The sequence below is a fragment of the Takifugu flavidus genome, chromosome 8 (assembly GCF_003711565.1).
Source record: "Takifugu flavidus isolate HTHZ2018 chromosome 8, ASM371156v2, whole genome shotgun sequence".
NCBI classification, from domain to species: Eukaryota; Metazoa; Chordata; class Actinopteri; order Tetraodontiformes; family Tetraodontidae; genus Takifugu; species Takifugu flavidus.
The window spans coordinates 9,602,875-9,626,766 of NC_079527.1; the positions used below are offsets into that span (position 1 = coordinate 9,602,875).

The following is a 23,892-nucleotide window of genomic DNA, read 5'->3' on the forward strand; positions in this document are numbered from 1 at the left end:
TTCAGCTTCTCATCAATGATAAACGCATAAATGGGTTCTAACATGACGCCGATCAGCCCGTTCTGCCTTCAGGGCAGCAAGGCTTCTATCATGGCAGCTCTGTAAGCAAAGTGTCAGTTTAAACCCTCCTCAGCGGATACATGAAAATGCAACTCGAAAGGATGTGGTTGAGTGAGAGATGAGGAAGAAAGTGAGGAGGAAGCGCTGCAAAGAGGCTGCAAGCTGCTCCATTTCTCAAGTGGAGACAACGACGTGTTCGGATTATATTCGGTAAAATCCTTATCTGATTTTGATACTTTGAAGATGCACTAGAATCAGAGATGGAAGTGGAGGAGAATGGTGACTCAACTTGCTGGTAGGATTCATTTTGGCCGGTAACTGGAAAGATAGATCATGTGTAGCAATAAGAGTTACGATCTTTTTAGGTCTGCACAGCCAGGTGGAACCCAATCTGTCCACTGTGATCACGCTGGGGTAAGTCCTCTCATTTCAGCTCCTCACCTCAGTTGAGACCTTCTGGAAGATTTTTTTTTAAAAAAAACATATTTTTACATAAAATTCTGCTTATAGAAGAAAAGAAAACAAGAACCCAGGCCAGAGTTTTTCATCGCAATCATAGAGGTATGAAAGACAGGAGCCATGAACCGTCTCTGTAACGGAAGTTAATCGGCTTTAGTTTCTGAACTACAAAACTGAGTCATATACGCTATGTGAAAATATATAAATACATGTTTAGATATGGCTCATTTTAGTTTGCCTGTGGCTCTACTTTCTGAGTAAGACATCTAAAATGCTGGTATTTGGATGAATCTCATTCTGCTGCTCCTCAGCGACAGCTGATGGTTCACCACAAAGAGACAACCTATTTTTTATTATTTTTTTTACTACACCTCAGCCTCAACCTTCTTCCTCTTTGAAAGTGTCTCACAGGAAATGAGAAAGCTGCAGCATGATCATACCCTCCCTGTGTGTCTCTCTTTTTGACCCTCTCCTTGTTATATCTGCTGCTCTGCAGGATGAGGAGGAGGAGGAGGATGAAGGTGAAATGATGTCAGACCACTTGAAGGATTCAGAGGTGAGGGGATGCCTTTAAATCTGGGTGATGGGCCTCTTGGTGCCAAGGAATTTTTATTTCCCATTTCTTCTGAATTTAGGAACCCAGCAATAAAAGGGTCAAACCTGTGATGAAGTCCAACAGCCTAACAGGTGTCATAACCCCCGTCAAGACCCCCGCCCTGAAGCGTATAGGACAGTCGATTTCGGTAACCCTTCGCCGAACACGCCTCTGTTTGCGCTCTCAGCTCCCGCGCGCTCACACACTCCCTTCCGTTCGCAGCGCTCCATCAGTTTTCGCACCGAGGCTCGACCTTTGCCCCCGGCGCACCTGCGCCAGCGCTCCAAGGCCTCGTCGTTTCCTCGCCGGCGGAACAGCCAGTGCTGGAGCGACACAGTGGAGAGCCACGACCTCACCGTGAAGGAGATCAAGCGCCAAGAGGTGAAGGGGTCTGCATGGGAAATGCTTAGCGGAATTCAGCACGCTGTTGTTTCTGGGTTAGTCGGTCGTCCCGCAGGCCTGTGGTTTGGGTGACGCGACCTTTGTCTTTAGTTCTGGGAAAGAGATCAACACCAAGATTACAAAAGAGGATGTGAGCTGGCACAAGCTCCACTTCCTTTGTTGAGCACTCATCTGTCAAAGCTGTACGTGCGCTTCTCGGGGCGTGAAAGGGTGTATTTGCATCCACGTGAGGGGTTCCAAGTTGTTGAGCTGTTGCTACTCTTGAACAGGTGATCTACGAGCTGACTGAGGGAGAGAGGCAACTCATCGACGACCTCAGTCTGGTCAAGAAGGTCATTCCCAGTCATCACCACCACCATTACCTTTGATATCAGAGCTCTCCTCTTTCGCCACTTTCAACGCACATTGTTTTCACCCGTGCTACCAGGTGTATTATGAGCCCATGCTGAAGCTGGACATCATGACAGAGAGCGAACTTGGACAGATCTTTGGTACCCTGGATTCTCTCATCCCCCTCCATCAAGGTAACCTCTCCCTCTGTCTCTCTCCCTCTCTCTCTCTCCCCTCTCTCTCTCTCTCTCCCTCTGTCTCTCTCCCTCTCTCTCTCTCCCTCTCTCTCTCTCTCTCTCCCCCTCTCTCTCTCTCCCTCTCTCTCTCCCCCCCTCTCTCTCTCTCTCTCCTCTCTCTCTCTCTCTCTCTCTCTCTCTCTCTAGAACACGTACATAGACTCATATCTGATAACTACATCCATGCATGTTTTTTTTTTTTAATTGTTAGATTGGTGATACAAATGTACATGCTTGCGATGGCGGCAGCGTGTTAATAAAGATGTAAAAACCTTTGTTAAGACTTTTCATACACTGCATGTGTACTTCTGCCGTCGTGGGTTTGGTTTGAACTCTGACCGAGCGTAACAGGAAGTGTGTTACAACACATAAGAATTCTTCTGTCAGGAACTTGAGGGTGTATTTATACATTTTATGTCAACATTGAGATTTTAACCCTCGTCTGATTCGCATCAGATCTCCTTAGTCGTCTGGAGCGGCTGAGAGGATCTGAGAAGACAGTTGGAGAGGTGGGGCCCACCCTGATAAACTGGGTGAGTATAACCCCTGAGAAAAAAATAACAGCTCTTGCCCTGCTCTCTAATCCTGTCTTATCACTTCTCTGCTTTCACTGGTTCCTTCTGCTCGTGGCCACAGTTTCCCTGCCTGGAGGCCTATGTCACATACTGCTGTAACCAAGTGGGGGCCAAAGCCTTGCTGGACCAGAAGAAAAACGAAAAAAGGGTGGAGCACTTCCTGCGCCTCTGTCAGGAGTCGTCATTCAGCAGGAAGCTGGACCTGTGGAACTTCCTGGATCTCCCACGGAGCCGTCTGGTCAAATACCCACTGTTGTTGAAGGAGATCCAGAAGTGCACGCCTCCGGAACACCCGGATGAGGACACGCTGCCCGACGCTGTGAGTCGACACCCCAGAATAGTTTTAAACAGGATCAGGCGTGCTAATTATATAGTTCTGCTCTAAGCCCATGAAATCATTTTAATTAAGTCTTTATTTTAATCTAAGTCTATTTAATGAAGAGAGGAGGTGGGAGGCTTTCTTTCGTTTCCATGGTGATGCATCTCGATTCATCTGTGCAGCTGGAGCTGATCCAGAGCATCGTGGCGGAGGTCAACAAGAAGACAGGAGAGGCGGAGTGTCAGTTTTACAGACGGGGCCTCATGTACCTCGAGGACGGTCAGAGGCTACCTGAGATCCAACAGTCCCGCTTCCTCTACTGCCACGGAGAACTGAAGAACAACAAGGGACAGGTGGAGACCTGCACTTCTCCTTCATTCAATGATTGCGCATTAGTTTATAACGTGATAAAACAGACTGTTGCGCTCATACTGGGGTGTTAATGTAAATTCCAAAAACCACCCATTTAATATAAATGTGTAATTTCTTGTAAATATACTGATGAAACCTTAATTGATGATTTCAGAGGCTCCACGTCTTCCTCTTCGAGCTGGCACTGGTCCTGAGCCGGCCGGGTGAGGACAGAGACGGGGGTCAGGTGTTCCATGTGTACCGGCAGCCTCTGCCAAACGCCTTGATAAACCTGGAGGAGATCCCAGACGGGGAGGCGGCCGGAGGAGGAACCTTCAGAGGAGCGTTCACGGGAGGAAACGATAAAGGTGATTGGTGCACAGCCGGATACAATCACACCTCTGGTATATTATCACTGTGTTAGGTTCACTTGTTCTCTGTATTCTTAAGTTTCCTCTCTTTTTTTCCCAGTAAAAAACTGTTTTCGTGTGAGCAGCAGGGGGCGCTCCAAAGCTCACTCATTTAGCCTACAGGCCAATGACTCCTTCAGCAAGCAGCAGTGGATCACCTGTCTGCGCCAGGCCATCGTCCAGTCCCGGGATAAGAAGGCCCAGACCAGCCAATCGCAGCTCCCCCCTCACCCCGATCCCGCCCTGTATCACATAGCAGAGCTCAGCCTGGGATCCAGCACGGACATGGTGGACCACACCAGTCGCTGACTGCAGAACTGACCAGAAGGGCCCACAGGAGGTGTACAGGGATGCTGGGAGAAGTGTGAAAGACTTTTTTTTTTCTTGGACACTTTAAAATTGGAGGGGATTTTTTCCTCCTTTGTGCCTGTAAAGTCTGTTATTGTAAAATACTGAAAGGCAACTATGAATGCTTGCTTTTTAAAAAAAAATAAAAATAAACAGAATTTGGAAAAGTTTGTGGATGTGATCGTGGCCAAGTAAAGAAAGACCCAAGGCCCAAGTATACCCAACAAGCTCCATAAAGAAAAGATTAGTGATGATTATCCCCTCCCCTCTCCCTCTCTCTCTCCCTCCCTCTCTTCTCTGTGACCCTGATGACAGAAGACAGAGGTAGACTTTCAGTTCTGGCCAACAGGCTCACAGTGAAACACTAGATGTCCTGTTATGCATTTTTAACAGCTCAGCAGGTGATGGGAACAGTTTGGTTGGAACAGTTTGTCCACAGATAGGACCAATGATCAGGTGAGTTGAAATCGCTCTGCTTCTTCCCTTTTCAACAGTATATTTAGGATAACTTTGCTTTGCTGGAGTTTAATCGTTAGTGAGGCGGTTACAGTGCCCATTAGAGAGCTATTAATGCCTTTAAAAAAAACAAAAAACCCATCATTCTCATAAATAGAGAGAAAGTCCTCAAGTCGTCCATCAAGGACGAAACTTTTTTCTTTTTCCCTCAGATGTGACTATTTTGTGTTGTCTTCGTGGAAAGTGGATATTTTTCATCGCTGACCTTTCATGTGAAGAAATCTGCCCAGTTGTGTGGCTGGAAACAGTTGTGTGTGGCCCTGTGACCTGTGCATCCTGGTAGACGTGTCGGGATGCCTGGAGCCAGTGGCGTTAACGGGGAGGGCTCCTGCGAGGCCCTGTGCCGGACCCTGGTGTCCCAGAAGGGCCTGCAGAGAGAGACGACCGACATCTCGCAGTCTGTCCTCTACACCTCTCTGATGGGCCTGCTCCTGGTGGCCGACAACGAGGTGTGGATTTAAGCAAATTTAAGCTAAAATTTGCCATGAAGTAAGAGGATTTGGTAAATGTAAAGCAGACAGGACAGGGAAGTGTGATTTCGTGGGGAGTGTACACACACTCACGTGTTTCAGCACCTGTCAGCACTCCTCCTCCTCTAATAGGATAAAAGGTTGATACTGACCTCCTTTTAGCCTCTCTTGTTATGTTAATGAGATAAGACGTCTAAATTTGTCCCACCAACACAATACACACACACACACACGAGGGGTGACATTGGGAGGGCATGCAGGTGTCAGATTGTGGGGCACGCAGACTTATGAGTGTGTTCAGAGTTACTGCATTTCCTGTTTATGATGAGGGATATAGCTACAAGGTCCTTGTAGAATCGCTGATGGTCCCTCAGCAGTTTAATTTCATAAACACAGTGGTCAGTTTAGCCATGTACGAGGATGTTGGGTGGTTTTTCCTGTATTTTAACTGCTGATGATAATAATTTGAGCATTGTGTTGCAGAAATGTGTAGAAAGTTGAGTTACACCTCTCCAGCTTTACTATATGAACTCATAAAACTTTTATTTCTTCATTGCAAGATGATGAAGGGTTTCACACCACTTTGTGGTAGCATTTGTAGTCCTGAAATGTAACCTTATATAACTAGATTTTTCCAGAAACTTAAAAAAAATGTTTTATATAAATTAAGGCGATAAACAATAATAATTAATAATTAAAAAGTGTTGGGGGGGGCAGTTTTTAAATTATTATGGCAACCACTTGGGGGAAAAGAAGATCAAGCTAGTTTCCCATGTTTTGCAGAAGGAGCAGCTGATCTTAGGAAGTGGAAGAATCGGCCTACGGAACATAGGAAACACAGTGAGTTTGTCACAATAAACTTCAAGTCGTCTTCAGTGGAAATGAAGCCGTTTCATTCTTCTTTGTCTCCCACTCAGTGTTTCCTGAATGCAATAGTGCAATGTTTGTCTCACACGTGTGGCCTGCGGGACTACGTCCTCCTGAAGCGATACAGACAGGAGAAGTGTGCCAAAGAGGATGCCAAACTGACAGAAGGTTCCTGCTCCTCTCCTGCATCTTCTTCTTTATCATCTCTTTCCTCCTTGATCACATCCTTTGCTTCCCTCGTCCCCTCCTATTTCACCTTCCTACTACTTCGTTCCTCCTCATGCTCCAGCTTTCTCTCAGGTGCTGACAGGTCTTTGGGAGGAAACTGAGGCAGTATCTGTTGTAAATCCGCGTCAGTTTTACAATGTTTTCAAAGAAGCGGTGCCATACTTCAGTGGGTACAGGTGAGAATATCTTTGGAACAGGTGGCACAGGTTTTCCCAAGTAGTTTTTTCCAAGTATATATTTTTTAAACACTCGTGTGATTTTTAAAAGAAAAATCTTTTTTACTCTATGTAAATATAAAATTGTAAAAATACAATTTGTGCCAGTAATAATAAACCATAAACTGGCAGAATTAACCTTAAAAAGTCTCCTTGGAACTTTAGAGGAAAATAAATTTCCATATTTACGAGAACTATTATATCATTTATAATATCACACAAATGCTATTTCTTTTATCGCCAGAAAATAACTTTTATTATCACCTCAGGAAGACAGGCAGTATTCTGATATTTAGTCTCATTAAAGTAATTTTTTATTAATAAACAGCCCAAAATCTCCTTGTTTTGCACAGTCAGCAGGATGCGCAGGAGTTCCTCAGGTTCTTATTGGACAAGCTGCATGTGGAGATCAACCGCAGACCCTATGTTCGCCGCACGGTGAAGGAGCCTACTCAGAAATACGCCAGATTTAGGTAAAGCCTGAACAGTATTTTTTATTTGGTGTGTGTGAAAGTGTTTGATTTTCATTTCTTTCCATAGGATATCAGAAGAGGCTGCTGTCATGTGGAAAAAGCACTTAGAGAGAGATGACAGCAGAATAGTAGGTAAGGAAGGGGCCTGCGCTCGGTCCCACGGGTCCCTTTAAGCATCTCACAGCTCCGGCCATTTTCCTCCCACAGACCTGTTCTCAGGACAGTTGCGCAGCTCGCTGCATTGCTCTGTGTGCTCCCACTACTCCAACACGTTCGACGTGTTCTGCGACCTGTCTCTGCCCATCCCCAAGAGGAGCTCTGGGAGGGAGGTGATGCTGAAGGACTGCCTGGACCTCTTCTCTCAGGAGGAGAAACTAGACAGGGAGAATTCACCAGTAAGTTTGTGTGAAGTGTCCATAAAAATGGGCAACAGAGCACCGGATTGTCTCAAAGAGAGTTAAAAAAAAAGCTGAACATTAAAACTTATTTAGGTATATTCAGCATCACTAATAGCTCAGATGCTGATCCATGCATCCATCCATCCATCCATGCATCCCTCCATTCATCCATCCATCCATGCATCCATGCATCCATCCATCCATGCATCCATCCATCCATCCATGCATCCATCCATCCATGCATCCATGCATCATCCATCATCCCTCCATGCATCCATCCATCCATGCATCCATGCATCCATCATCCCTCCATGCATCCATCCATCCATGCATCCATGCATCCATCATCCCTCCATCCATCCATCCATGCATCCATGCATCCATGCATCCATCATCCCTCCATCCATCCATCCATGCATCATCCATCCATCCATCCATCCATCCATGCATCCATGCATCCATGCATCCATCCATCCATGCATCCATGCATCCATCATCCCTCCATCCATCCATGCATCATCCATCCATCCATCCATCCATCCATGCATCATCATCCATCCATCCATGCATCCATCATCCCTCCATCCATCCATCCATCCATCCATCCATTCCTCCATCCATCCATCCATCCATCCATCCATCCATCCATCCATCCATCAGCATTCATACTTCTTTGTGGCCTTTGTTCTGTGTCTGTCAGATGTGTGAGAGGTGTACCCGGCACACAGAGTGCACCAAACGGCTCTCCATCCAGAGGTTTCCCCAGGTGATTGTGATCCGTATCCTTGGCAACGATATGTGTTTACTTGCGCGCTGGCTTCATCAAGGTTGTGTTTGCGCCATTCTTCTATGAGGATTCTTAACAATCTTCTCCAGACTTGAATCGTTTTACGATGTCTCGGTGGTCAATTAGTAAAAGCACCGTGTACGTTTCCTTCCCGCTCACTAACCTGGACCTCGGACCTTATGGACCTGTCGACTGTGGTAACAAATCAAACTCTTGTTTCAGACATCTGCTTCACACATCCATTTGTGATCATTTATTCACTGTACTCATTATATACTTTAACTTGTTGTAGGTATAGATCATTATTTTTATACCCAGAGACTACAGGAACACACAATCTATGGTATCATCAGCAACACAGCTAAAATAATGATTTACTTCGGGGGGATTTCCAGCTCATTTTTCCTTCACTTAACATGCTGTTGAATGTAAAGACATATACAGGTAGTTTTAGAGCTGCCATAACTAAGTCATGAAATACCAAATCTGACCACATTTCACCAATACCAATAGAAAGATATCGTGGATTTCCAGCAATTTCCCCTCATCAGCTTATCAGCCGTTGCAAACGGAAACAGGAAATAATTATCAGATAAGTTGAAGTTGAATAAGCTGTAGTTGATATAACACATTCATTGACTTGTGAGGACACAAAGCTTGTAAGAATTCAGTGATTTCTGTCATGCATTTATACACATTCAACTCACCAGAAAAAAATCAAGGGAGCATTTTTACACCTTTATAGGTAGTACATTTTATACACATGGAATTGTTTTGGTTATTCATAGACAGAGAACTATAACATCTTTTTCAAGACTGTAACTTGCTAAGTCATTATATTGTTATGTGATCCCACAGGTCCAGTTCTGTATGATTTATATGCAATATGTAACCATGTCGGGACTGTAAACATGGGCCATTACACAGCCTGCTGCTTAGATGAAAATGGCTGGTGTCTATACAATGACTCCAGGTGAGAAGTATGTTTAAATAATACATTTAAAATCTGGCTGTGTTTTGCCTTTTTCAATTGTGCCTTCCTCTAACCACCAACAGTGTGACTCCAGTATCTGAAAACCAGCTTCAGACCAACCAAGCATATGTACTGTTCTACCAACGCAGCAACAGCAGCGGTGGCAGCAGCAGCACCGCTACCAGCATCAGGAAATAGACCTGAGAATGGCTGCTGGCTCATCCTCAGCCAATCAGAGCCGCTGTACCTCCGGTGTCCATAGAAACAGAAAGATTCAGCAGTGCTGTAACTCTGGGGTCTATGAACTTCTCGAAGTGCTGAAATTAACTCTGCGATGCGATGCACAGTTTAGTGGGACTTGCAGATGACTTTCACCACCAGACTCATGAAGAGGAGAGTGTTAGCGTGACAACTCACGCACCACTAATTTCATGCTATACACAATGGACATTATATGACTCACTTATGTGATAAAAAAAACAACAAATTCTCTCACTGAAGTAGAAAGAACTGATTCAATTGTACAACCGAATGTATTGTAATCTATGAACTGTTCTTTGAAAACAATAAACACCATATTATTGTTGTTATTTTAGGAGCTGTTACTGCAGTAGTTGTGATGAGATCTATTCCCAGCATATGACCTGACTACTCTTTATTTTGAGATAATTGAAAGCTACTTTTGACAGTCATTCCTCTACACTGTGGCGGCAGATAATATAGCAACGTTTACGCAACAGCATTTACATTTAAGTGCACTTTTACGCATGCAGACAAAGTTTTGAGTGGGCGCTGGAAAAAAAACCATCCTCAAAACATCCAGTTCTTGTGCGCATGCGCCCCAGTGGTGGGCGGAGTTTTCCAGTCGGTCAGGAAGAGGAGAAAGGCGGACACAGAAACACCAAGCGGTAATTATTTTTCAGCGATAGCTATTAAACTGTAAGACGATTCTCATTTCCTCCTTAGGAGGGTCGCGGTAAAACGACGAAGTTTGTAGATTTGATTTTGGGTTGGGAAGAAAATGTAAGCGGCAGCTGTCAAAACTACAATAAGCAGCGTTAGCATTGTTGCTAACTAAGGTTAGCTGGTTTGACAGGCCCAGACTACATTGCACAGCCTCTCGGCAGCACAGCGCGGAAATGTTTTCTGTTTACACCCTCTGCCGCTAAGACACCTTCCTTGTCTGTTAACTGGGTCGTTTTTGTGTGTATATGCCCTTATATTTAAGGGAAACCTAATAAAAAAAATCCACCACACTATTCTACGAGCTGCTAGTTTTAGTCATGTAAACCCAGCTATTACTTTGTCATCATGTGAACTAAGTGAAACTGTTTTAATAACACAGGAAGCGTTTCATTTGTGCAATAAGGTTAAAAGTCTACTTATTTCTGTATGGCAAAACCGTTTTGGATTAGCTCCTGCATAATGCTGACATCTGTTTAACCTATCTGACGGTCTAACTTGAACTTTTTACAGATGGCTGCTATCAGGAAGAAGCTGGTGATAGTCGGGGATGGTGCCTGTGGGAAAACCTGTCTGCTCATCGTCTTCAGCAAGGACCAGTTCCCGGAGGTCTACGTCCCCACTGTGTTTGAGAACTATGTGGCAGACATTGAAGTGGACGGCAAACAGGTGAGAAATGAAGGCATGGCTTAAAAATGTGCTCTGGCAAGGAGGTAGAGGTGTCGCCAATTAGACATATAATCTTATTTTCATCATCAGGATTCTACCAGAAGAACTACAGGCTGTAAAATGCTTTTGTTAGAATCTGTAGCTTGAAGAGCGAAGTGAATAAATTAATAAATATGAACACCACAATCTTTAAATTCCTGAAAATTGTGATGAAAAGAATTGCTGTTTCAATTGAATGTCTTGGTTATTTTATTATTGTCCTTAAAATAACAACTCAATCAAATGTTTAGGCATAGTTTTATGAGACTACAGAGTGATAGCTGGGAATTACTTTCAAAGAATGCCATATTTAATTTTCAATGCTTGGCTCTGAACTATCAAGTATTAGAAATATGGATAGCAAAAAAACAAACTGTTGACTTCCCATTCTGTTGTAAGGAAGTAGCTACATGGTAGCACAAACCAACTTACAATCTTAGCATAAAACCCCAAAGCTGAGCAGAAGATCTTTCTAGTGTTTGTTCATTTACTTCAGAGTAACAGAGATATATATGTTATATTTAATTCTCCCCATCAGGTGCTACATTACTGTCGAATATAAATCAAAAACATTTCGTGACATTTGTTGAGATAAATAGCTTGGCTTTTTTTTTTTAAATACCTTTTTCAAAAACAATTTGATAGAAGCAGATAGCTAAAGCGTGCGGAAGTGTTGAGGTTATGCTGTTTTACTGTGGTGTGAAGGTGTTAAAGGTTATGGGTGTAATCAGCAAAATGCAGCGAGATAAGTTACCGGGAAGTGAAGATGCTTAGCTAATGTGATAATGAGATCATCATCTAGTTGTGTATATTATTGACTGTTTGTTCATATTTATCTTATATTTTTAAGGTGGAGCTAGCACTTTGGGACACAGCTGGTCAGGAAGACTATGACAGACTGAGGCCTCTCTCCTACCCTGACACTGACGTCATCCTCATGTGTTTTTCTGTAGACAGCCCTGACAGCTTAGGTAATTTTTTTTCCTTTTCTTCAAGTTAAACCTTGTTTATTAACCACCTTTTTTATGTATATATGTTGCTAACTACTCCACCCTTCCTCTGTTGCCTCTGTAGAGAATATTCCTGAAAAGTGGACACCTGAAGTTAAACACTTCTGTCCAAATGTTCCAATAATCCTGGTGGGGAATAAAAAGGACCTGCGCAACGATGAGCACACCAGACGAGAGCTTGCCAAAATGAAACAGGTCTTTTGAATAAAAATGTATCACTTGTTATTCTGTATATGTGACTTTAAAGCGTCATTATTAAAACCAGATCCCAATTACAAATGTGTCTGCAGGAACCAGTGAGATTTGAAGATGGCAAAGAGATGGCCAGTCGCATCAATGCCTCTGGCTACCAAGAGTGTTCTGCAAAAACCAAAGATGGTGTGAGGGAAGTCTTTGAGATGGCGACAAGGGCAGCGCTGCAGGCCAAGAAACGTGGAAAGAAGTCCAACTGCCTTCTGTTATAGGCATTGAGAGGCGAGGGAGCTGCCTTCAAGCACAGATTCCAAAGGCAGCTCCCAGTGATATTTGATAAAGGGGAAATTATAGGGGAGAGCCCTGAAACATTTTGCAGTTGCTCAATTTCTCATCAACCAGTTATCCTCAGCAATTTAAAATGGTCTGAAATTACTTGATAGACTTTTCATTGGTCTACACATTTAGATTCGGTACCATTTTGTCTTTGTCTATCAAAAAAAAACCCTTCAGACATGCAGGTCCATAAGGCAGACAGTGGCGGCGGGGTGATCTGAGGTTGAGCGACTGTAAATGGGTTGAAATGTGCCATGATTGGAATGAACACAGAAAAGGTCCTTACCAGACCAAAGACAATGGGAGTCTGAAGAGAGTCTGAAAATAGATATATTAAAAAAAAAAAAAAAGATGTTATGAATTACAACCGTGTCTAAGTGGATTTTACACAGTATCGCCTACATGTAGTGCCTTCAGAGCAGTTGTGGGACAGGGATTAATTACTTAAACGGGGTATTATTTCTATAATTTCTAGTATCCACACATACCACAGAATCGCTTTCCTCCCTCCCATTGGCTTCGCCAATTCAGGCCCATATTTTGACTCAGGCTCTCTGCAGGGGTATGCCCAAACTCGATTGTATGAGATACTTTCCCTTTCTGAATGACTTACCTGTACTTTAGAATGTGTGCGCGTGTGTGTGACTGGCACCTTGTTAACTTTTTCCTGTGCAGGTCTGCATGCATTTAAAATGTGCGAGTGTGTATTAACATATGTGTCTGTACTGTATGCATGGAAGGCCTTTCTGTTATAACCCTTTTGTCCATGCCAAAGTTACCCACCGATGGCCACATTTCATGGCTCAGGTGGGTAATGTAACCACAAACAGCCGCTCAGAGCGACATAGAAAACCTAACTTTACTGGAAGACGTCAGACTTGTAACTAAAGGCACAATCAGGTTAAAAACGATCATCTTATTTTTCCCGTGTACTAAGTTTCATTTGATTGTGTTAATCAGTGGGTCAAATCTTGAATGGTGTAGTTATGGTGATAAGTTAAATATTCCACATAGTAATAGACCTGTCATTACTATAATATCCATTATGTACTGTATGTCTTACAAAGCTTTGTAAGGATATGCTAGTGACGTGTATTTTAATTTTGCTTTTTACTGAACCTTCCTTGCAACTTCCCCTTCACCCATTTAATTATCTTGTCATTATTGTACTACAACTTTTTAATGGTGATGTCTCTAATTTTCTTAGCGTATTAATCATATTAATTAATCCTGCCTTTATGATCACCTTCTGTCAGTTAAATCATACAGCGTATCTGTATTACAGTTTAATTGAAGGTCAGCTTGGGGTGCAAGGCTGGAGCATTTTTGGGGGTGGGTTGCTAGACTTTTTATTTGTACTGTGACAGGATTTCTGGATTTTTTTTCCTCCCCCATATAAAGTTGATATTAGGGCTTTCTGTTGTAAGGTATTTATGTGTTCTTTGATTCATTTATTCATTAAAACTTGCAACAATGTTATCTATATTTCTGGCATTATTTCACACTTTTTTTAATCTCAAATAAAAAAAAATCATCTAAAAGTAAAATATATGGTGCTGGCTGTATCGTACAATGGCAAGAATATAAAAATAAAGCTTAAAGTTTAAGCCTTAAACGAAGATCAAGCGTGTTCTTCAGCCATGAGTTACAGTGGTGGGTGGGGCTGTTTGTATTGACCAATCAGTGTCGACTTCCACAGTTTTTCTGGCTCCCCAATAACCAATCACATATCAGCAATTGTTTTAAAGCCCTCCCTCTGAAATGGCTCTGCTGTGGCCATTTTACACTTGGTTGCTGTGAAAAACAAGTCCGCCTGGTGCATGCAATTGATTTAGAACGTTGACATTTAAGGAAAACACCTTTGGTAAATGTGGTATTGGTAAGTTTATGTGCAATTTTACACATTTCTATACTTAACGTGTGGAGGGTAGGAACCGTGCCTGTACTGGGACTTGCTAGCCAACCCCTTGCTAAAATTGTTAGCATGCCCGCTAACCGAGATGACCGCAACACGTCATTGTTGAATACTGGTTTATCGGTCGTGTTAACGAGAATTTGCATCGCGTCTTCCAGTCGTTTCCAGCTATGCGTGCTTGCTTTGCCTTTGGTGGAATGACTGTCGCTTCTGACGAGTTGTTCCCCGAGACTAAATTAATTCAAGTTGCTGAAGTCGCTGTTCAGAAGTGCAGCTAATTTATTGACAGACAATGTAATCCACACCTTGGAATTTGTCTAGTCTGTTAAATGGTCACGTGGTATTCAATTTCCTATTTCCATTTATAATGTCATGTGTAATGGTAATTAATTGCACTGACTGGTGACATCTCTTTTAAACGCTTATGTACTTTCAGGGTGTTCAGTACAGTAAACAAAAAGGTCAGAGGGCAGGAACAGATCCGGTGAGACATCATGGATTATGAGTCAAGGTGAGCTACACGTTCATTGTATCTCTGTTCCCTAGAGGTGTACCCAGGTCAGACCACTTAATGTCTTTTTTTGGTCAGCAGGAGCGGCCGAGGGGACCGCATAGGTCGCTATGGCAACACCAGTAATGACCACAACTTTCGTGACATGGACTACAGAGGTTACGACCAAGAGGATGAGGAGCCGGACCCGGACGGAGCTTTCGGCTGCGATGAGCAGTTGCCAGATGTTCGTGACTTTCAAGATCACCTTGGATTCCTCCAGCGAGGGGATGTGCGGAAAGACACCGGTGTTGAGCTGATGGGCACCCTGTGGCCTGCTTGCCCTCAGTCACACCCGGATTCCCCTTCTCACTCGACCCAAGCGGTTGAGAACCGAGCGAGGCGGGAATTCGAACAGTCGCACCCCGGCCCGCAGGACAGGGGTCGAGGGAAAGGGCTTTTTACTGATAATGCTGCCCCGCCTTCAGAGAGCATGGAGGGAAGCTGGGGTCATGGAAGTGCCCATTCGGAAAGGATGGAATATAATGCGGCAAGACAGAGAGAGGAAGACCGGTTCTCCCGGGAGCCAGTGAAAAGGAGGGTAAGCTGTCACATTATGGAGTGTTTTTATTTTGCTGTAGCCGTCGGTTGCTGATTCGGTTCTGTGCTGTGTACCGGTAGCCGTTTCCTTTAGGTGCAGAGGAGCACAGTCCAGATTTTTCACTTGAAGATTTGGATCAGAGAGACCAGGACTATCGGATTGATTCCGACCACAATCAGAGACCAAGCAACATCATAATGCTCCGCATGCTGCCACCTAATGCCACTGCCAATGAAGTGAGTATATTTTCTAAATAAATATAGTCATAGGGTTATTCTGTAAAGATCAACACACTTTTTGTCCTTTTTGAACATTTTATTTCTCTTTACTATAGTGTGATTTTAGAAGCGCTAACACTTTTCTTGACAGATCCGGGCACAGCTCCAGGAGCAGGGGATCCAGCCACGGGAGGTTCGCCTCATGAGGAACAAGTCTTCAGGTGAGAACTTGTCCATTGCACTGAACTCCTTGTCTGACCTTTGCTCTGGTTCTCATGCTCATGCGCATCTAGTGATTTCATTCGAACATTCAGGAGGCTTTCTACCATGCCCCAATTTTCTGTTAACACTCACTCCATTTCTCTCCTTATGTCATTGCTTTACTTCATTCTGGCTGTAGGATAGATGGCTAATCCATAATAATCAATGTGTACTTTTTGTTTAGTGATCTGGTTTGATGTTTTGGGCTGCTGATGTCAGTGATTCATTAAGACGGGTTTAATTAAACCACTCTTCATACTGGCCTTTAAAAGCCTTTTCCCACCCTGGCTTTTTCATCGTCTTTAGCTTTCATGATTCAGTTTCATTCTTCCCCTTATATTCGGAATCTGTCTGAATAGGTCAACGTTCTTCATGAACCAACACTATCAGCGACAAATGAGCACTTGATTCCAAATTAATTGTCCTTGTGTTTTCCCACTGTAGCAGTTGGAATGTGTGTAAATGTTGAAGCTTCATGCAAATTTTCCTCCGTTCCAATGTTGTGATTTTACAGACTGCTTCTTATAAAGCAACAATCCCATCTTATGTCAAAAGAACATTAGTGTTTGAATGTGCCGCTGACTGAATCCATCTCTGGTCAAGCTTCTGCTCTTCCGATTGTTTCAGCAGCTTTGGTCTTGAAGGTCCCCCCCTGGAAAGAGTGTGTGGGTCTGTCAATCTGTGTCCTGGAAGGACTGAATCTTCTACATAGTTGAAGCAATTGGGTCTGTGTTAAGGTGTAAATACTGCAGAAACAAATGTGGAATGGGGCTTTATTTCTCATGTACTTGGTTTTAACTGGTGCTGAGCTTTCTTTAGTTGATAGGGCATCTTTAGAGTAACTAAATAGGCTTATATTTCTCAATGGAAAAGCAGGGTGCAAGGCAATTACTGTAATCGGCATAATTCAAAAACATGTGCTGAAGAAAATTTAGATAATCTACATGTAATTCATTGTGCATGGAGAAGGTTGCAGGCTTCAGTTTGGTCTCTCAGTAGCGGAGAGATGTATGAATGTGCTTGTGTGTCTCTTCTGCTTGTGTGCTTCATTTTTCAAAGCAAAAGAACCCAGACTCAAACCCATGAGTGCGTAGGATTCCCCTCACTCCCTCTTTTCGTAACCCTGATGAGATGCATAACATTGCATCCTCCCCTCCTTGCAAAAGTTTTATAATGGCTTTTCAGCTGGGAGAGAGGACGCAATGATTTAATTAGTGCTGACACAGGGTCTCTCTTTCCTCTGGACATGAAGCACTAACCCCTCAATGCGTTGTTATTATGTTGTTGTTGTCATTGTTCGGTTACCACGGCGCTGGGTGGTGTCCAGGTCAGAGCCGAGGATTCGCCTTCGTCGAGTTTAATGTCATACAGGAGGCCACCCGCTGGATGGAGACCAACCAGGTCACTCTCCTCTACACAGACACACATATATATGTATATATTATACACATCCATAGAGTGGGACATATGGGCTAGGATCAGGGCAAATGTGCACCCACATATTGCCCTTTCTAGAATCATACAAAGTGGATAAAGTATATTCTCCACTAGGTAAGTCTTTTGTAATGTAAGCTTTTATAATAAAGGAAGTCATATTGTCTTTCGACTTTGGCAGAGATTCGAGTAAATTCTCTCACTTGTGTGCAACAAGATCCTATTTACTAGAGGATTCACCCTTCACTCAGTGCAGTCTACCACCTCAGGTTTAGCATATTTATTTTCCACACATTGTATTGTATACCTAATCAAAACCACTGTAGAATGTTCTTGTGCTTTTTTTTTTTAATCCTTCCATCTTTTTAGGATGAGATATTGTCTATTTTTGTTGTGGGTAAAGGGGTGTCAGTGGAGGTGGATGTGTGGAACACTGAAAAGATTTCCCCTTAACGGGGGAGGGATGACACCATTGACCAAAAGCCAGCGTGTCCTCGGATACCCACACACAACATACCACCTCAGTCCGTCCCAGTTTCCTAAAGCTGAAGGTTGCAATTCTCTGCTGTCCTCTTTCTTTCAGCTTCTTCTCAGCTCTTTCTCTCTTTCTGTGTCCCCCTCTCATCCCTCACTCTCATCTCATGTGAGATGAGGCCTTTCTCTGGCATTTCTGGCCTAATTATCATTGATAATCACTCCCTGTTCCCCTCCCCCCTCTCTCTTTTTCTTTCAGGGAGTGCTAGTGATTCTGGGCCAGAGAGTTTCGATGCACTACAGTGACCCCAAACCTCGTGCAAATGAGGACTGGCTTTGTAACAAGGTACTGTTTCTTGCGCATCTCCTGTATAGCAGTCCCGCCTCTAACAGCTGGTGTTTCTTTTTTGTGACAGTGCGGCGTGCAAAACTTTAAAAGGAGAGAGAAGTGTTTCAAATGCAGTGTCCCCAAATCAGGTGCTGTTCTGTAAAGACTAATTTACTCATTACAGGATATATTAAAATAATATGAAACTATTGTGTGAATATGTATTTTTCTCCTCAGAAGCTGAGCTGAAATTGCCCCTGTTGCAGAGAGATCTGTCACTGGGCCTTCAGAAGGAGGGAGCTCAAGGCTTGTTGCCCTTGCCGACACCGTTCCACTCTTGTGCCCCTGCAGTCATCTCAGGACAGTCAACACAGCAGACGGATACTGCCAATGACAGTAAACATCTCAGGCCTTTTAGCATCTCAGTTTAACACTTTTCCGGTTTGGATGGAATATTTGTAATAGATGACCTAAACATAACGCAACATATTCTTCGCTCTGTTCTTCCACTAGCTCTGATACTGCGAAACCTCGGCCCTCATACTTCCCTCGACTCCATCTTGTCTGCTTTGGCTCCGTTTGCCACTCTCTCTCCATCAAACATTCGCCTCATCAAGGACAAGCACACACATCTCAACAGGGGCTTTGCCTTTCTACAGCTGTCTACCATAGTGGTGAGGAGCATGAGACGGACACGTCTGAGACATGTGTTCCGTGTGTAAACAAATGAGAGAAATCATGCTTGAAGGCAGTGAGCAAATTAAACACAGTTGCACCAGGACTAATGCACAGATCTCAACAGGAGGCCTCTCAGTTGCTGCAGATTCTGCAGGCCCTTCAACCACCCCTCTCTATTGATGGAAAGACTATTATGGTGGAATTTGCCAAAGGCTCCAAACGGTAAACATAGATCAAATTTACCGTAGTTAAACGTTATCTTACCGCCTCTTTGTTTTTTTGGGGGGAAAAAATCTTATTTGCGTATTCTTGGAATAGGTTAATGGCTGTATCACATTGAAAGGTGTTTTGGAGGAAAACTAATCTGTGTCTGTCATCTTAGGGATGTGTTCCTGCCAGACAGCAACAGAGTGAGCGCGGCTACAGTTGCCAGCACAGCCATAGCTGCTGCCCAGTGGGCTGTCACACAGGTCTTAAAGAGCACTGTGGTTACAGTTATTTCCTTCCATTTCGTTAAAAAATGGAAAACAAGATTCACTTATTGCCTCTTGTTTCTTTTTAATGGTTTTATTCAGACTGCTCAGAATGGACCAAGTGGAGGTCAAGGAGTAGATACCGCTTTGTGTCAGCAGGTGGCAGCAGTAGCTTATAGTCAGGAAGGAAACACCTTTTCTGGGTTAGATGTGGCACCATTCAAACCCCAGACAGATGTCAGGGTTGCTGCCTTACCCGGAGCAGGAGCAGCCCAGATGGGAACGTTCCCTGCAGGTCAGTTTTAAGACTTCTACATTTGAATTTGAGCAGGAATTAAACAAGCATGCTGTGATCAAATATGCTTTTTCCATGTAGCTGCAGTTTCATCTGAGGCTGTAACACCTGGCTCGGCTGTGGTGCAGCTGCTTGTCCCTCCAGCACAGTCTGCTTTGCTCACCACACCTACAACCGCACCATCTCCACAGGTGCAGTTCTCTTTCTTATTTGTTTCTTCCGCTTATTATTTCATGCAATCACTTCCTTTGATTTCTCTACGGTCTCTGTCTTTAAACAGGTTGAAATAGTAGGAAAACCACAGCCAGCTACTCCCAGCCAGCCCGCTACACCAGGAACAGAACATGAGCTCCAACAATATCGTAAGTTATATCTGGTAAAATTTTAAAAAACAAACCAAAAAAACCACCTTAATGTCATTACCCCTGTTTCTGATTGCAGCTGTGCCGGATGTGTCCACATACCAGTATGATGACAGCTCTGGCTACTATTATGACCCGCTCACAGGACTGTACTATGACCCTAACTCACAGGTAAAGTCCAGTGGATGTCATGTTCTCTGAATGTTTTGGCAAGATTCTCAAGTTTGCTCACTTGCTTTGTGATTGTCGCAGTACTACTTTAACCCCCACACGCAGCAGTACATGTACTGGGATGGAGATAAAAAGATCTACATTCCTGCTGCTACTGAGCAGGCAAATGCAGAAGGTGCTCCCTCGAGTATAGTTGATCCAGATTCACCGTTTGCAGCCTCTGGCAAGGAGAAAAAAGATAAGCCCAAGAATAAAACGGCTCAACAGGTATTTACCAAGGTTTTTTCTTTCATTTGTTGGAAATTAGGCAAATGTTCATATGGAGAACAGTAACACATTTGCATTAGTGCAACACTAAACATTTGATTTCAGTTTTCCTGCTACACTATAACCGCTTTTATTTTATTTTTTAAATTATCAATAGATTGCCAAAGACATGGAGCGCTGGGCAAAGAGTCTGAACAGACAGAAGGAGAACATGCGCTCCGTCGCCTCCTCTTCTGCCTCCGGTTCCACAACTTTGCCGACTGGCTACATTAAAGCGCCTGGTCGCGTGGACGACAGGAGAGAGTCTGCCAGCGCTGACGCAGGCTATGCTGTCCTGGAGAAAAAAGTAAGTGACGGTTAAAACAAGTTTAGCTCTTGATGCCGCTTATCATGGTATCTGAATGTGTGTCAATAAAGAAATCTTACTAAGGCTTCTGTTATTTACATACCCTGCCCTGGTGCACATGGTTAAACATTACAGTGGGACCTCTACTTACGAAATTAATTGGTTCCAGAAGTTGTTTCGTAACCTGAAAATTACGTCAGTAGAGATGCGTTTTCCATGTAAATGCCATAATCCATTCCAAGCCCCAAAAAATTCAGACATAATTTTTTTTTTAGAAATCATCATAAAAATGCATCAAAACATGTAACAAATACATGTTACAATTAGATTACCGCACAATAAATGTAGGAATTCAGTGCAAGGCTTCTCCAGGAACAAAATGAACTTTATTACAGGCTAATCTTACATTAGCCGTCATTACTAGCAACAAACGTTAACACTTGTGGTAACACCGCCATCTAATGGACAAACATACGAACACCCACAATAAATCCCGAAGACGACGACGAAGACGCTGGGATACACACAAACTGTACGTATTGACATCCCTCCTAGCCAGTGGGATGACAGGACGATGCTAGGCGATAGCCAATGGCAGAGCAGCTACAAGCAAGTTTGCATTCGCTAGCGTATTTTTGCCTTTCGTATCCTGAAATTTCTTTCGTAACGAGAGGAAATATTTTCCCGTTGAGACGTTTCGTAACCTGAAAATTTCGCATGTAGAGACGTTCCCACTGTACGTGCCTGAGATGAGGCTTTGTGAGCTGATGTCCTCACAGTTTGTTTCTGTGTCTGTCATGCAGGGGGCGCTGTCTGAGCGGCCTCAGATGTTACTTGACCAAATCCGGCAAAGTGCAGAGGTAATACGTTCACTGTGACATTTGTGTTATTTTCAGCTGTATGATCTTTATCTTGGGGTTGATGTATTTCTTTTATTTTTGTCTGATTTCCTAGAGCTCTCCACCTCTTCAGCAGGGTCTGGTCCCTGCGTACAGCGCTGAAACTGATAGCGAAGAAGAAGGAGGTGAGAGAGATGAAAGGGAAGGGAGACTGACAGACTGGGTGAAACTGGCCTGTCTGCTGTGTAGAAGACAGTTCCCCAGTAAAGAGGCCCTCCTCAGACACCAGCAGCTCTCGGAGCTTCACAAGGTACACTTAAAGCACACTGAATGTCCTTTGTGCCATTTACACCCACTTGTAAACGTGCCTGATGTCAACCTTCTTATCTCTTTTCAGCAAAACTTGGAGCAGAGAAGACTCCAGCAGGAATCTGCAGGCAGAGAGGTTGTTCTGGGTGTCAAATACATGCATACATTATCCGTGCAAGTCATTGCAACTTAATGTGGATTTCACTTTTCTGTCTTTTGTAGAGACTCGCACGTGGCCCCGAACCTTCCGATCCAAAGAGGAGGAAGTTGAACCATGCGTAAGAAGCCTTCAAGACTCTTAAATGTTGACTTAATAGGTGTCGCGGGTTTACTCCTGGAAATGAGACATTTTGTCCTTCAGCTGTTTAAATTATTTTCATTTTAAAGACAGTAAAGCACCGCATGATCTCAACGTTGTGCTACCTTGTGTCCTGTCAGTGACGGTGTGATGGGCACGAGTCTGGGAGCCAGGATGCTGCAGGGAGGTGTGAAAAAGGGGCTCCTACTGCGCAACATGCAAGTGGAGTGAGTCGACGTCAAGTCCCAACATCCTGACCCAGAGATGACAGACACCATTAAACCCGTTTAGAGTACAGATAACACATTTCTACACCTCACATTTACCTCAGCAGTGCTCATCATTTTGAACTGACCCTGTAGCAGTAGGTATCAGGATATTGCACAGAATGCACTTTGATGCTTCTTTTTTTTTTCCTTTGGTAAGGACACATTTTGGCTTGTGTGGTTGTTAAATACTTTCTGTAATGTTCAGTTGATTTAAAAAGAAAAGAGTATCAAACTATGACAACTGGGAGTTTTTAATACAGTATTACGTCTATGCACCATATTTTTCGATCTTGTCATTCAGTGAATGACAGATCTTTTAATGAGTAATTCACACATTTAGGAAGAATCTTTAGAGTAAATCAATCTGCCTCATTGACTGGAGTGACTTTATAGCTTCTGTTATGTTTAAACAAAGAATTCATAATGTCTGAAGGGTGGTTTATTTGTTTTTATTTTTCAAATCATTTGTCTTGCTTTCATGTCTTAAGTCGAGCTCTTGTTATGGCTGCCATGCAGCAGTGAACAGGATGGATGTAAAATAATGCTGAGAAACACAAACGAAAGGGAGTATGGACTGTTTTGTCTGGACCAAAATAATCCCTGTAGGTGGAAATAAGTTAGATCACATGCATGCTTGTTTTATTCTTTTATCAGCGGTAGTCTAACTCAGCCTTGGCCGTGAGACATTTGGATCCTGTTGATCGAAATGTCCACACATCAGGTCTTCATAGGCTGGTAGTTCATAATTCCACTTAATCCTAATGTATTAAAGCACACAGACCATAATCATCTCAAGTTTAAATGCGTTTAAAGTGATTTCCTGTGTTTGCAAGCCTGGTGGATGCCTGATCCAGGTATTGATGCAGAGGTCTGATGCATTCAGGGATGGTGGTCCAGTAAAAAAAAAAAAAAAATTCTTACTGAGGTATGAGCTGCAAAAAAAGCAGGATTAAGGCTGTTATTTAAAAAAAAATATGGCGATAAGATTTGGTATTTTCTGTATTTATGAGGGGCTCTTGGTGTAAATATGCTGTCAAAAGCATGTTTGTCATCAAAGATATTTACTGATTAGATCAGAGTACTTTACAGGCAAATTGGGCAGCTGCTGAAATCAATGGAATGAGGACTTTGAAGAAAGTCACAGGAGATATCAAAGTTTGGTAAAACATGAGCATTTTATATATCTTAACTCATTAAAGTGTACTGCTATTTAAAGCACTTTGAGAGGACTAAAATTCCTACTTCTCGTGACCTTGAAACTGTTCACAAAGCCTTGTATTCATCTGTCGAGACTGCAGGCCACAAACAAAAGGGTGGAAAATTACTCTCTAGGTAGATGTGAGGTGTGTGTGTGTGTGTGTGTGTGTGTGTGTGTGTGTGTAACCCCTGTAGACAATGGCTGGGTTTAGGCCATTTTCATGACGTCATTGCCAAATTCAACAGTCATCATCCCCAGTCTGTTTTTATGATTTAATGTGGTTTTATTCTGTCTGAAGAAAGATTTCCTTGGCTGACATATTTTTAAATAAAATATGTAACATTAATCTAAAAGTTTGTTGTTATTTTTTTTTTTTTTAACCTTTCCACTAAATAAATACGCCATTAAACATAACCGACCTTAAAGAGAGAAAAGTTATTTATAC

The 23,892-nt window shown here is 43.1% G+C and overlaps 4 protein-coding genes across 7 annotated transcripts; all 4 read left to right on the forward strand.

The window, feature by feature from the left end:
• Window positions 1-71: 71 nt before the first annotated feature.
• On the forward strand, window positions 72-4,255 carry arhgef3l (Rho guanine nucleotide exchange factor (GEF) 3, like). Of its 3 annotated transcripts, none has more exons than XM_057041905.1 (13): window positions 72-355; window positions 426-474; window positions 571-621; window positions 1,016-1,075; window positions 1,155-1,262; window positions 1,337-1,495; window positions 1,786-1,848; window positions 1,944-2,040; window positions 2,539-2,615; window positions 2,719-2,976; window positions 3,159-3,329; window positions 3,503-3,695; window positions 3,799-4,255. In XM_057041905.1, the coding sequence occupies exons 1-13, from the start codon at window positions 321-323 to the stop codon at window positions 4,044-4,046; spliced, it is 1,569 nt and encodes a 522-aa protein (XP_056897885.1). In that variant the 5' UTR covers window positions 72-320; the 3' UTR covers window positions 4,047-4,255. The 3 variants fall into 3 exon arrangements, with proteins under 3 accessions (XP_056897885.1, XP_056897886.1, XP_056897887.1); XM_057041906.1 differs by having other exon boundaries at window positions 574-621; XM_057041907.1 differs by lacking the exon at window positions 571-621.
• A 95-nt stretch (window positions 4,256-4,350) lies between these two features.
• usp21 (ubiquitin specific peptidase 21) lies at window positions 4,351-9,610 on the forward strand. 2 transcript variants are annotated; one of them, XM_057041913.1, is made up of 12 exons: window positions 4,351-4,541; window positions 4,754-5,050; window positions 5,855-5,911; window positions 5,989-6,106; window positions 6,228-6,342; window positions 6,735-6,854; window positions 6,922-6,986; window positions 7,062-7,249; window positions 7,953-8,031; window positions 8,129-8,236; window positions 8,898-9,012; window positions 9,096-9,610. In XM_057041913.1, exons 2-12 carry the CDS (start codon window positions 4,895-4,897, stop codon window positions 9,208-9,210), a joined length of 1,236 nt encoding a protein of 411 aa, XP_056897893.1. In that variant the 5' UTR covers window positions 4,351-4,541; window positions 4,754-4,894; the 3' UTR covers window positions 9,211-9,610. The 2 variants fall into 2 exon arrangements, with proteins under 2 accessions (XP_056897893.1, XP_056897895.1); XM_057041915.1 differs by lacking the exon at window positions 4,351-4,541 and having other exon boundaries at window positions 4,568-5,050.
• Window positions 9,611-9,781: 171 nt separating this feature from the next.
• On the forward strand, window positions 9,782-13,704 carry LOC130530615 (rho-related GTP-binding protein RhoA-C-like). The gene is made up of 5 exons (XM_057041948.1): window positions 9,782-9,920; window positions 10,489-10,644; window positions 11,534-11,654; window positions 11,758-11,888; window positions 11,984-13,704. Exons 2-5 carry the CDS (start codon window positions 10,489-10,491, stop codon window positions 12,155-12,157), a joined length of 582 nt encoding a protein of 193 aa, XP_056897928.1. The 5' UTR covers window positions 9,782-9,920; the 3' UTR covers window positions 12,158-13,704.
• Window positions 13,705-13,965: 261 nt separating this feature from the next.
• Window positions 13,966-23,800, forward strand: rbm10 (RNA binding motif protein 10). The gene is made up of 23 exons (XM_057040120.1): window positions 13,966-14,100; window positions 14,573-14,647; window positions 14,729-15,227; window positions 15,308-15,463; window positions 15,597-15,666; window positions 17,034-17,107; window positions 17,874-17,960; window positions 18,031-18,091; window positions 18,180-18,338; window positions 18,456-18,616; window positions 18,745-18,842; window positions 19,003-19,090; window positions 19,196-19,388; window positions 19,470-19,579; window positions 19,669-19,750; window positions 19,830-19,921; window positions 20,003-20,188; window positions 20,346-20,534; window positions 21,338-21,394; window positions 21,489-21,683; window positions 21,771-21,818; window positions 21,905-21,960; window positions 22,121-23,800. The coding sequence occupies exons 2-23, from the start codon at window positions 14,631-14,633 to the stop codon at window positions 22,209-22,211; spliced, it is 2,769 nt and encodes a 922-aa protein (XP_056896100.1). The 5' UTR covers window positions 13,966-14,100; window positions 14,573-14,630; the 3' UTR covers window positions 22,212-23,800.
• Window positions 23,801-23,892: the final 92 nt, after the last annotated feature.

Excerpts from the sequence above, each read along its gene's own strand:
- arhgef3l (XM_057041905.1), top strand. The coding sequence starts at position 321 with ATGGAAGTGGAGGAGAATGGTGACTCAACTTGCTG. Across the intron at positions 1,076-1,154 it reads ACCACTTGAAGGATTCAGAG|GAACCCAGCAATAAAAGGGT; the intron begins GTGAGGGGATGC and ends TTCTGAATTTAG. Across the intron at positions 2,616-2,718 it reads GGCCCACCCTGATAAACTGG|TTTCCCTGCCTGGAGGCCTA; the intron begins GTGAGTATAACC and ends TCGTGGCCACAG.
- usp21 (XM_057041913.1), top strand. The coding sequence starts at position 4,895 with ATGCCTGGAGCCAGTGGCGTTAACGGGGAGGGCTCCTGCGAGGCCCTG. Across the intron at positions 6,107-6,227 it reads GGATGCCAAACTGACAGAAG|CTTTCTCTCAGGTGCTGACA; the intron begins GTTCCTGCTCCT and ends CTCATGCTCCAG. Across the intron at positions 7,250-7,952 it reads TAGACAGGGAGAATTCACCA|ATGTGTGAGAGGTGTACCCG; the intron begins GTAAGTTTGTGT and ends TGTGTCTGTCAG.
- LOC130530615 (XM_057041948.1), top strand. The coding sequence starts at position 10,489 with ATGGCTGCTATCAGGAAGAAGCTGGTGATAGTCGGGGATGGTGCCTGT. Across the intron at positions 10,645-11,533 it reads TTGAAGTGGACGGCAAACAG|GTGGAGCTAGCACTTTGGGA; the intron begins GTGAGAAATGAA and ends TATATTTTTAAG. Across the intron at positions 11,655-11,757 it reads AGACAGCCCTGACAGCTTAG|AGAATATTCCTGAAAAGTGG; the intron begins GTAATTTTTTTT and ends TTGCCTCTGTAG.
- rbm10 (XM_057040120.1), top strand. Across the intron at positions 20,535-21,337 it reads ATGCTGTCCTGGAGAAAAAA|GGGGCGCTGTCTGAGCGGCC; the intron begins GTAAGTGACGGT and ends TCTGTCATGCAG. Across the intron at positions 21,684-21,770 it reads AGCTCTCGGAGCTTCACAAG|CAAAACTTGGAGCAGAGAAG; the intron begins GTACACTTAAAG and ends ATCTCTTTTCAG.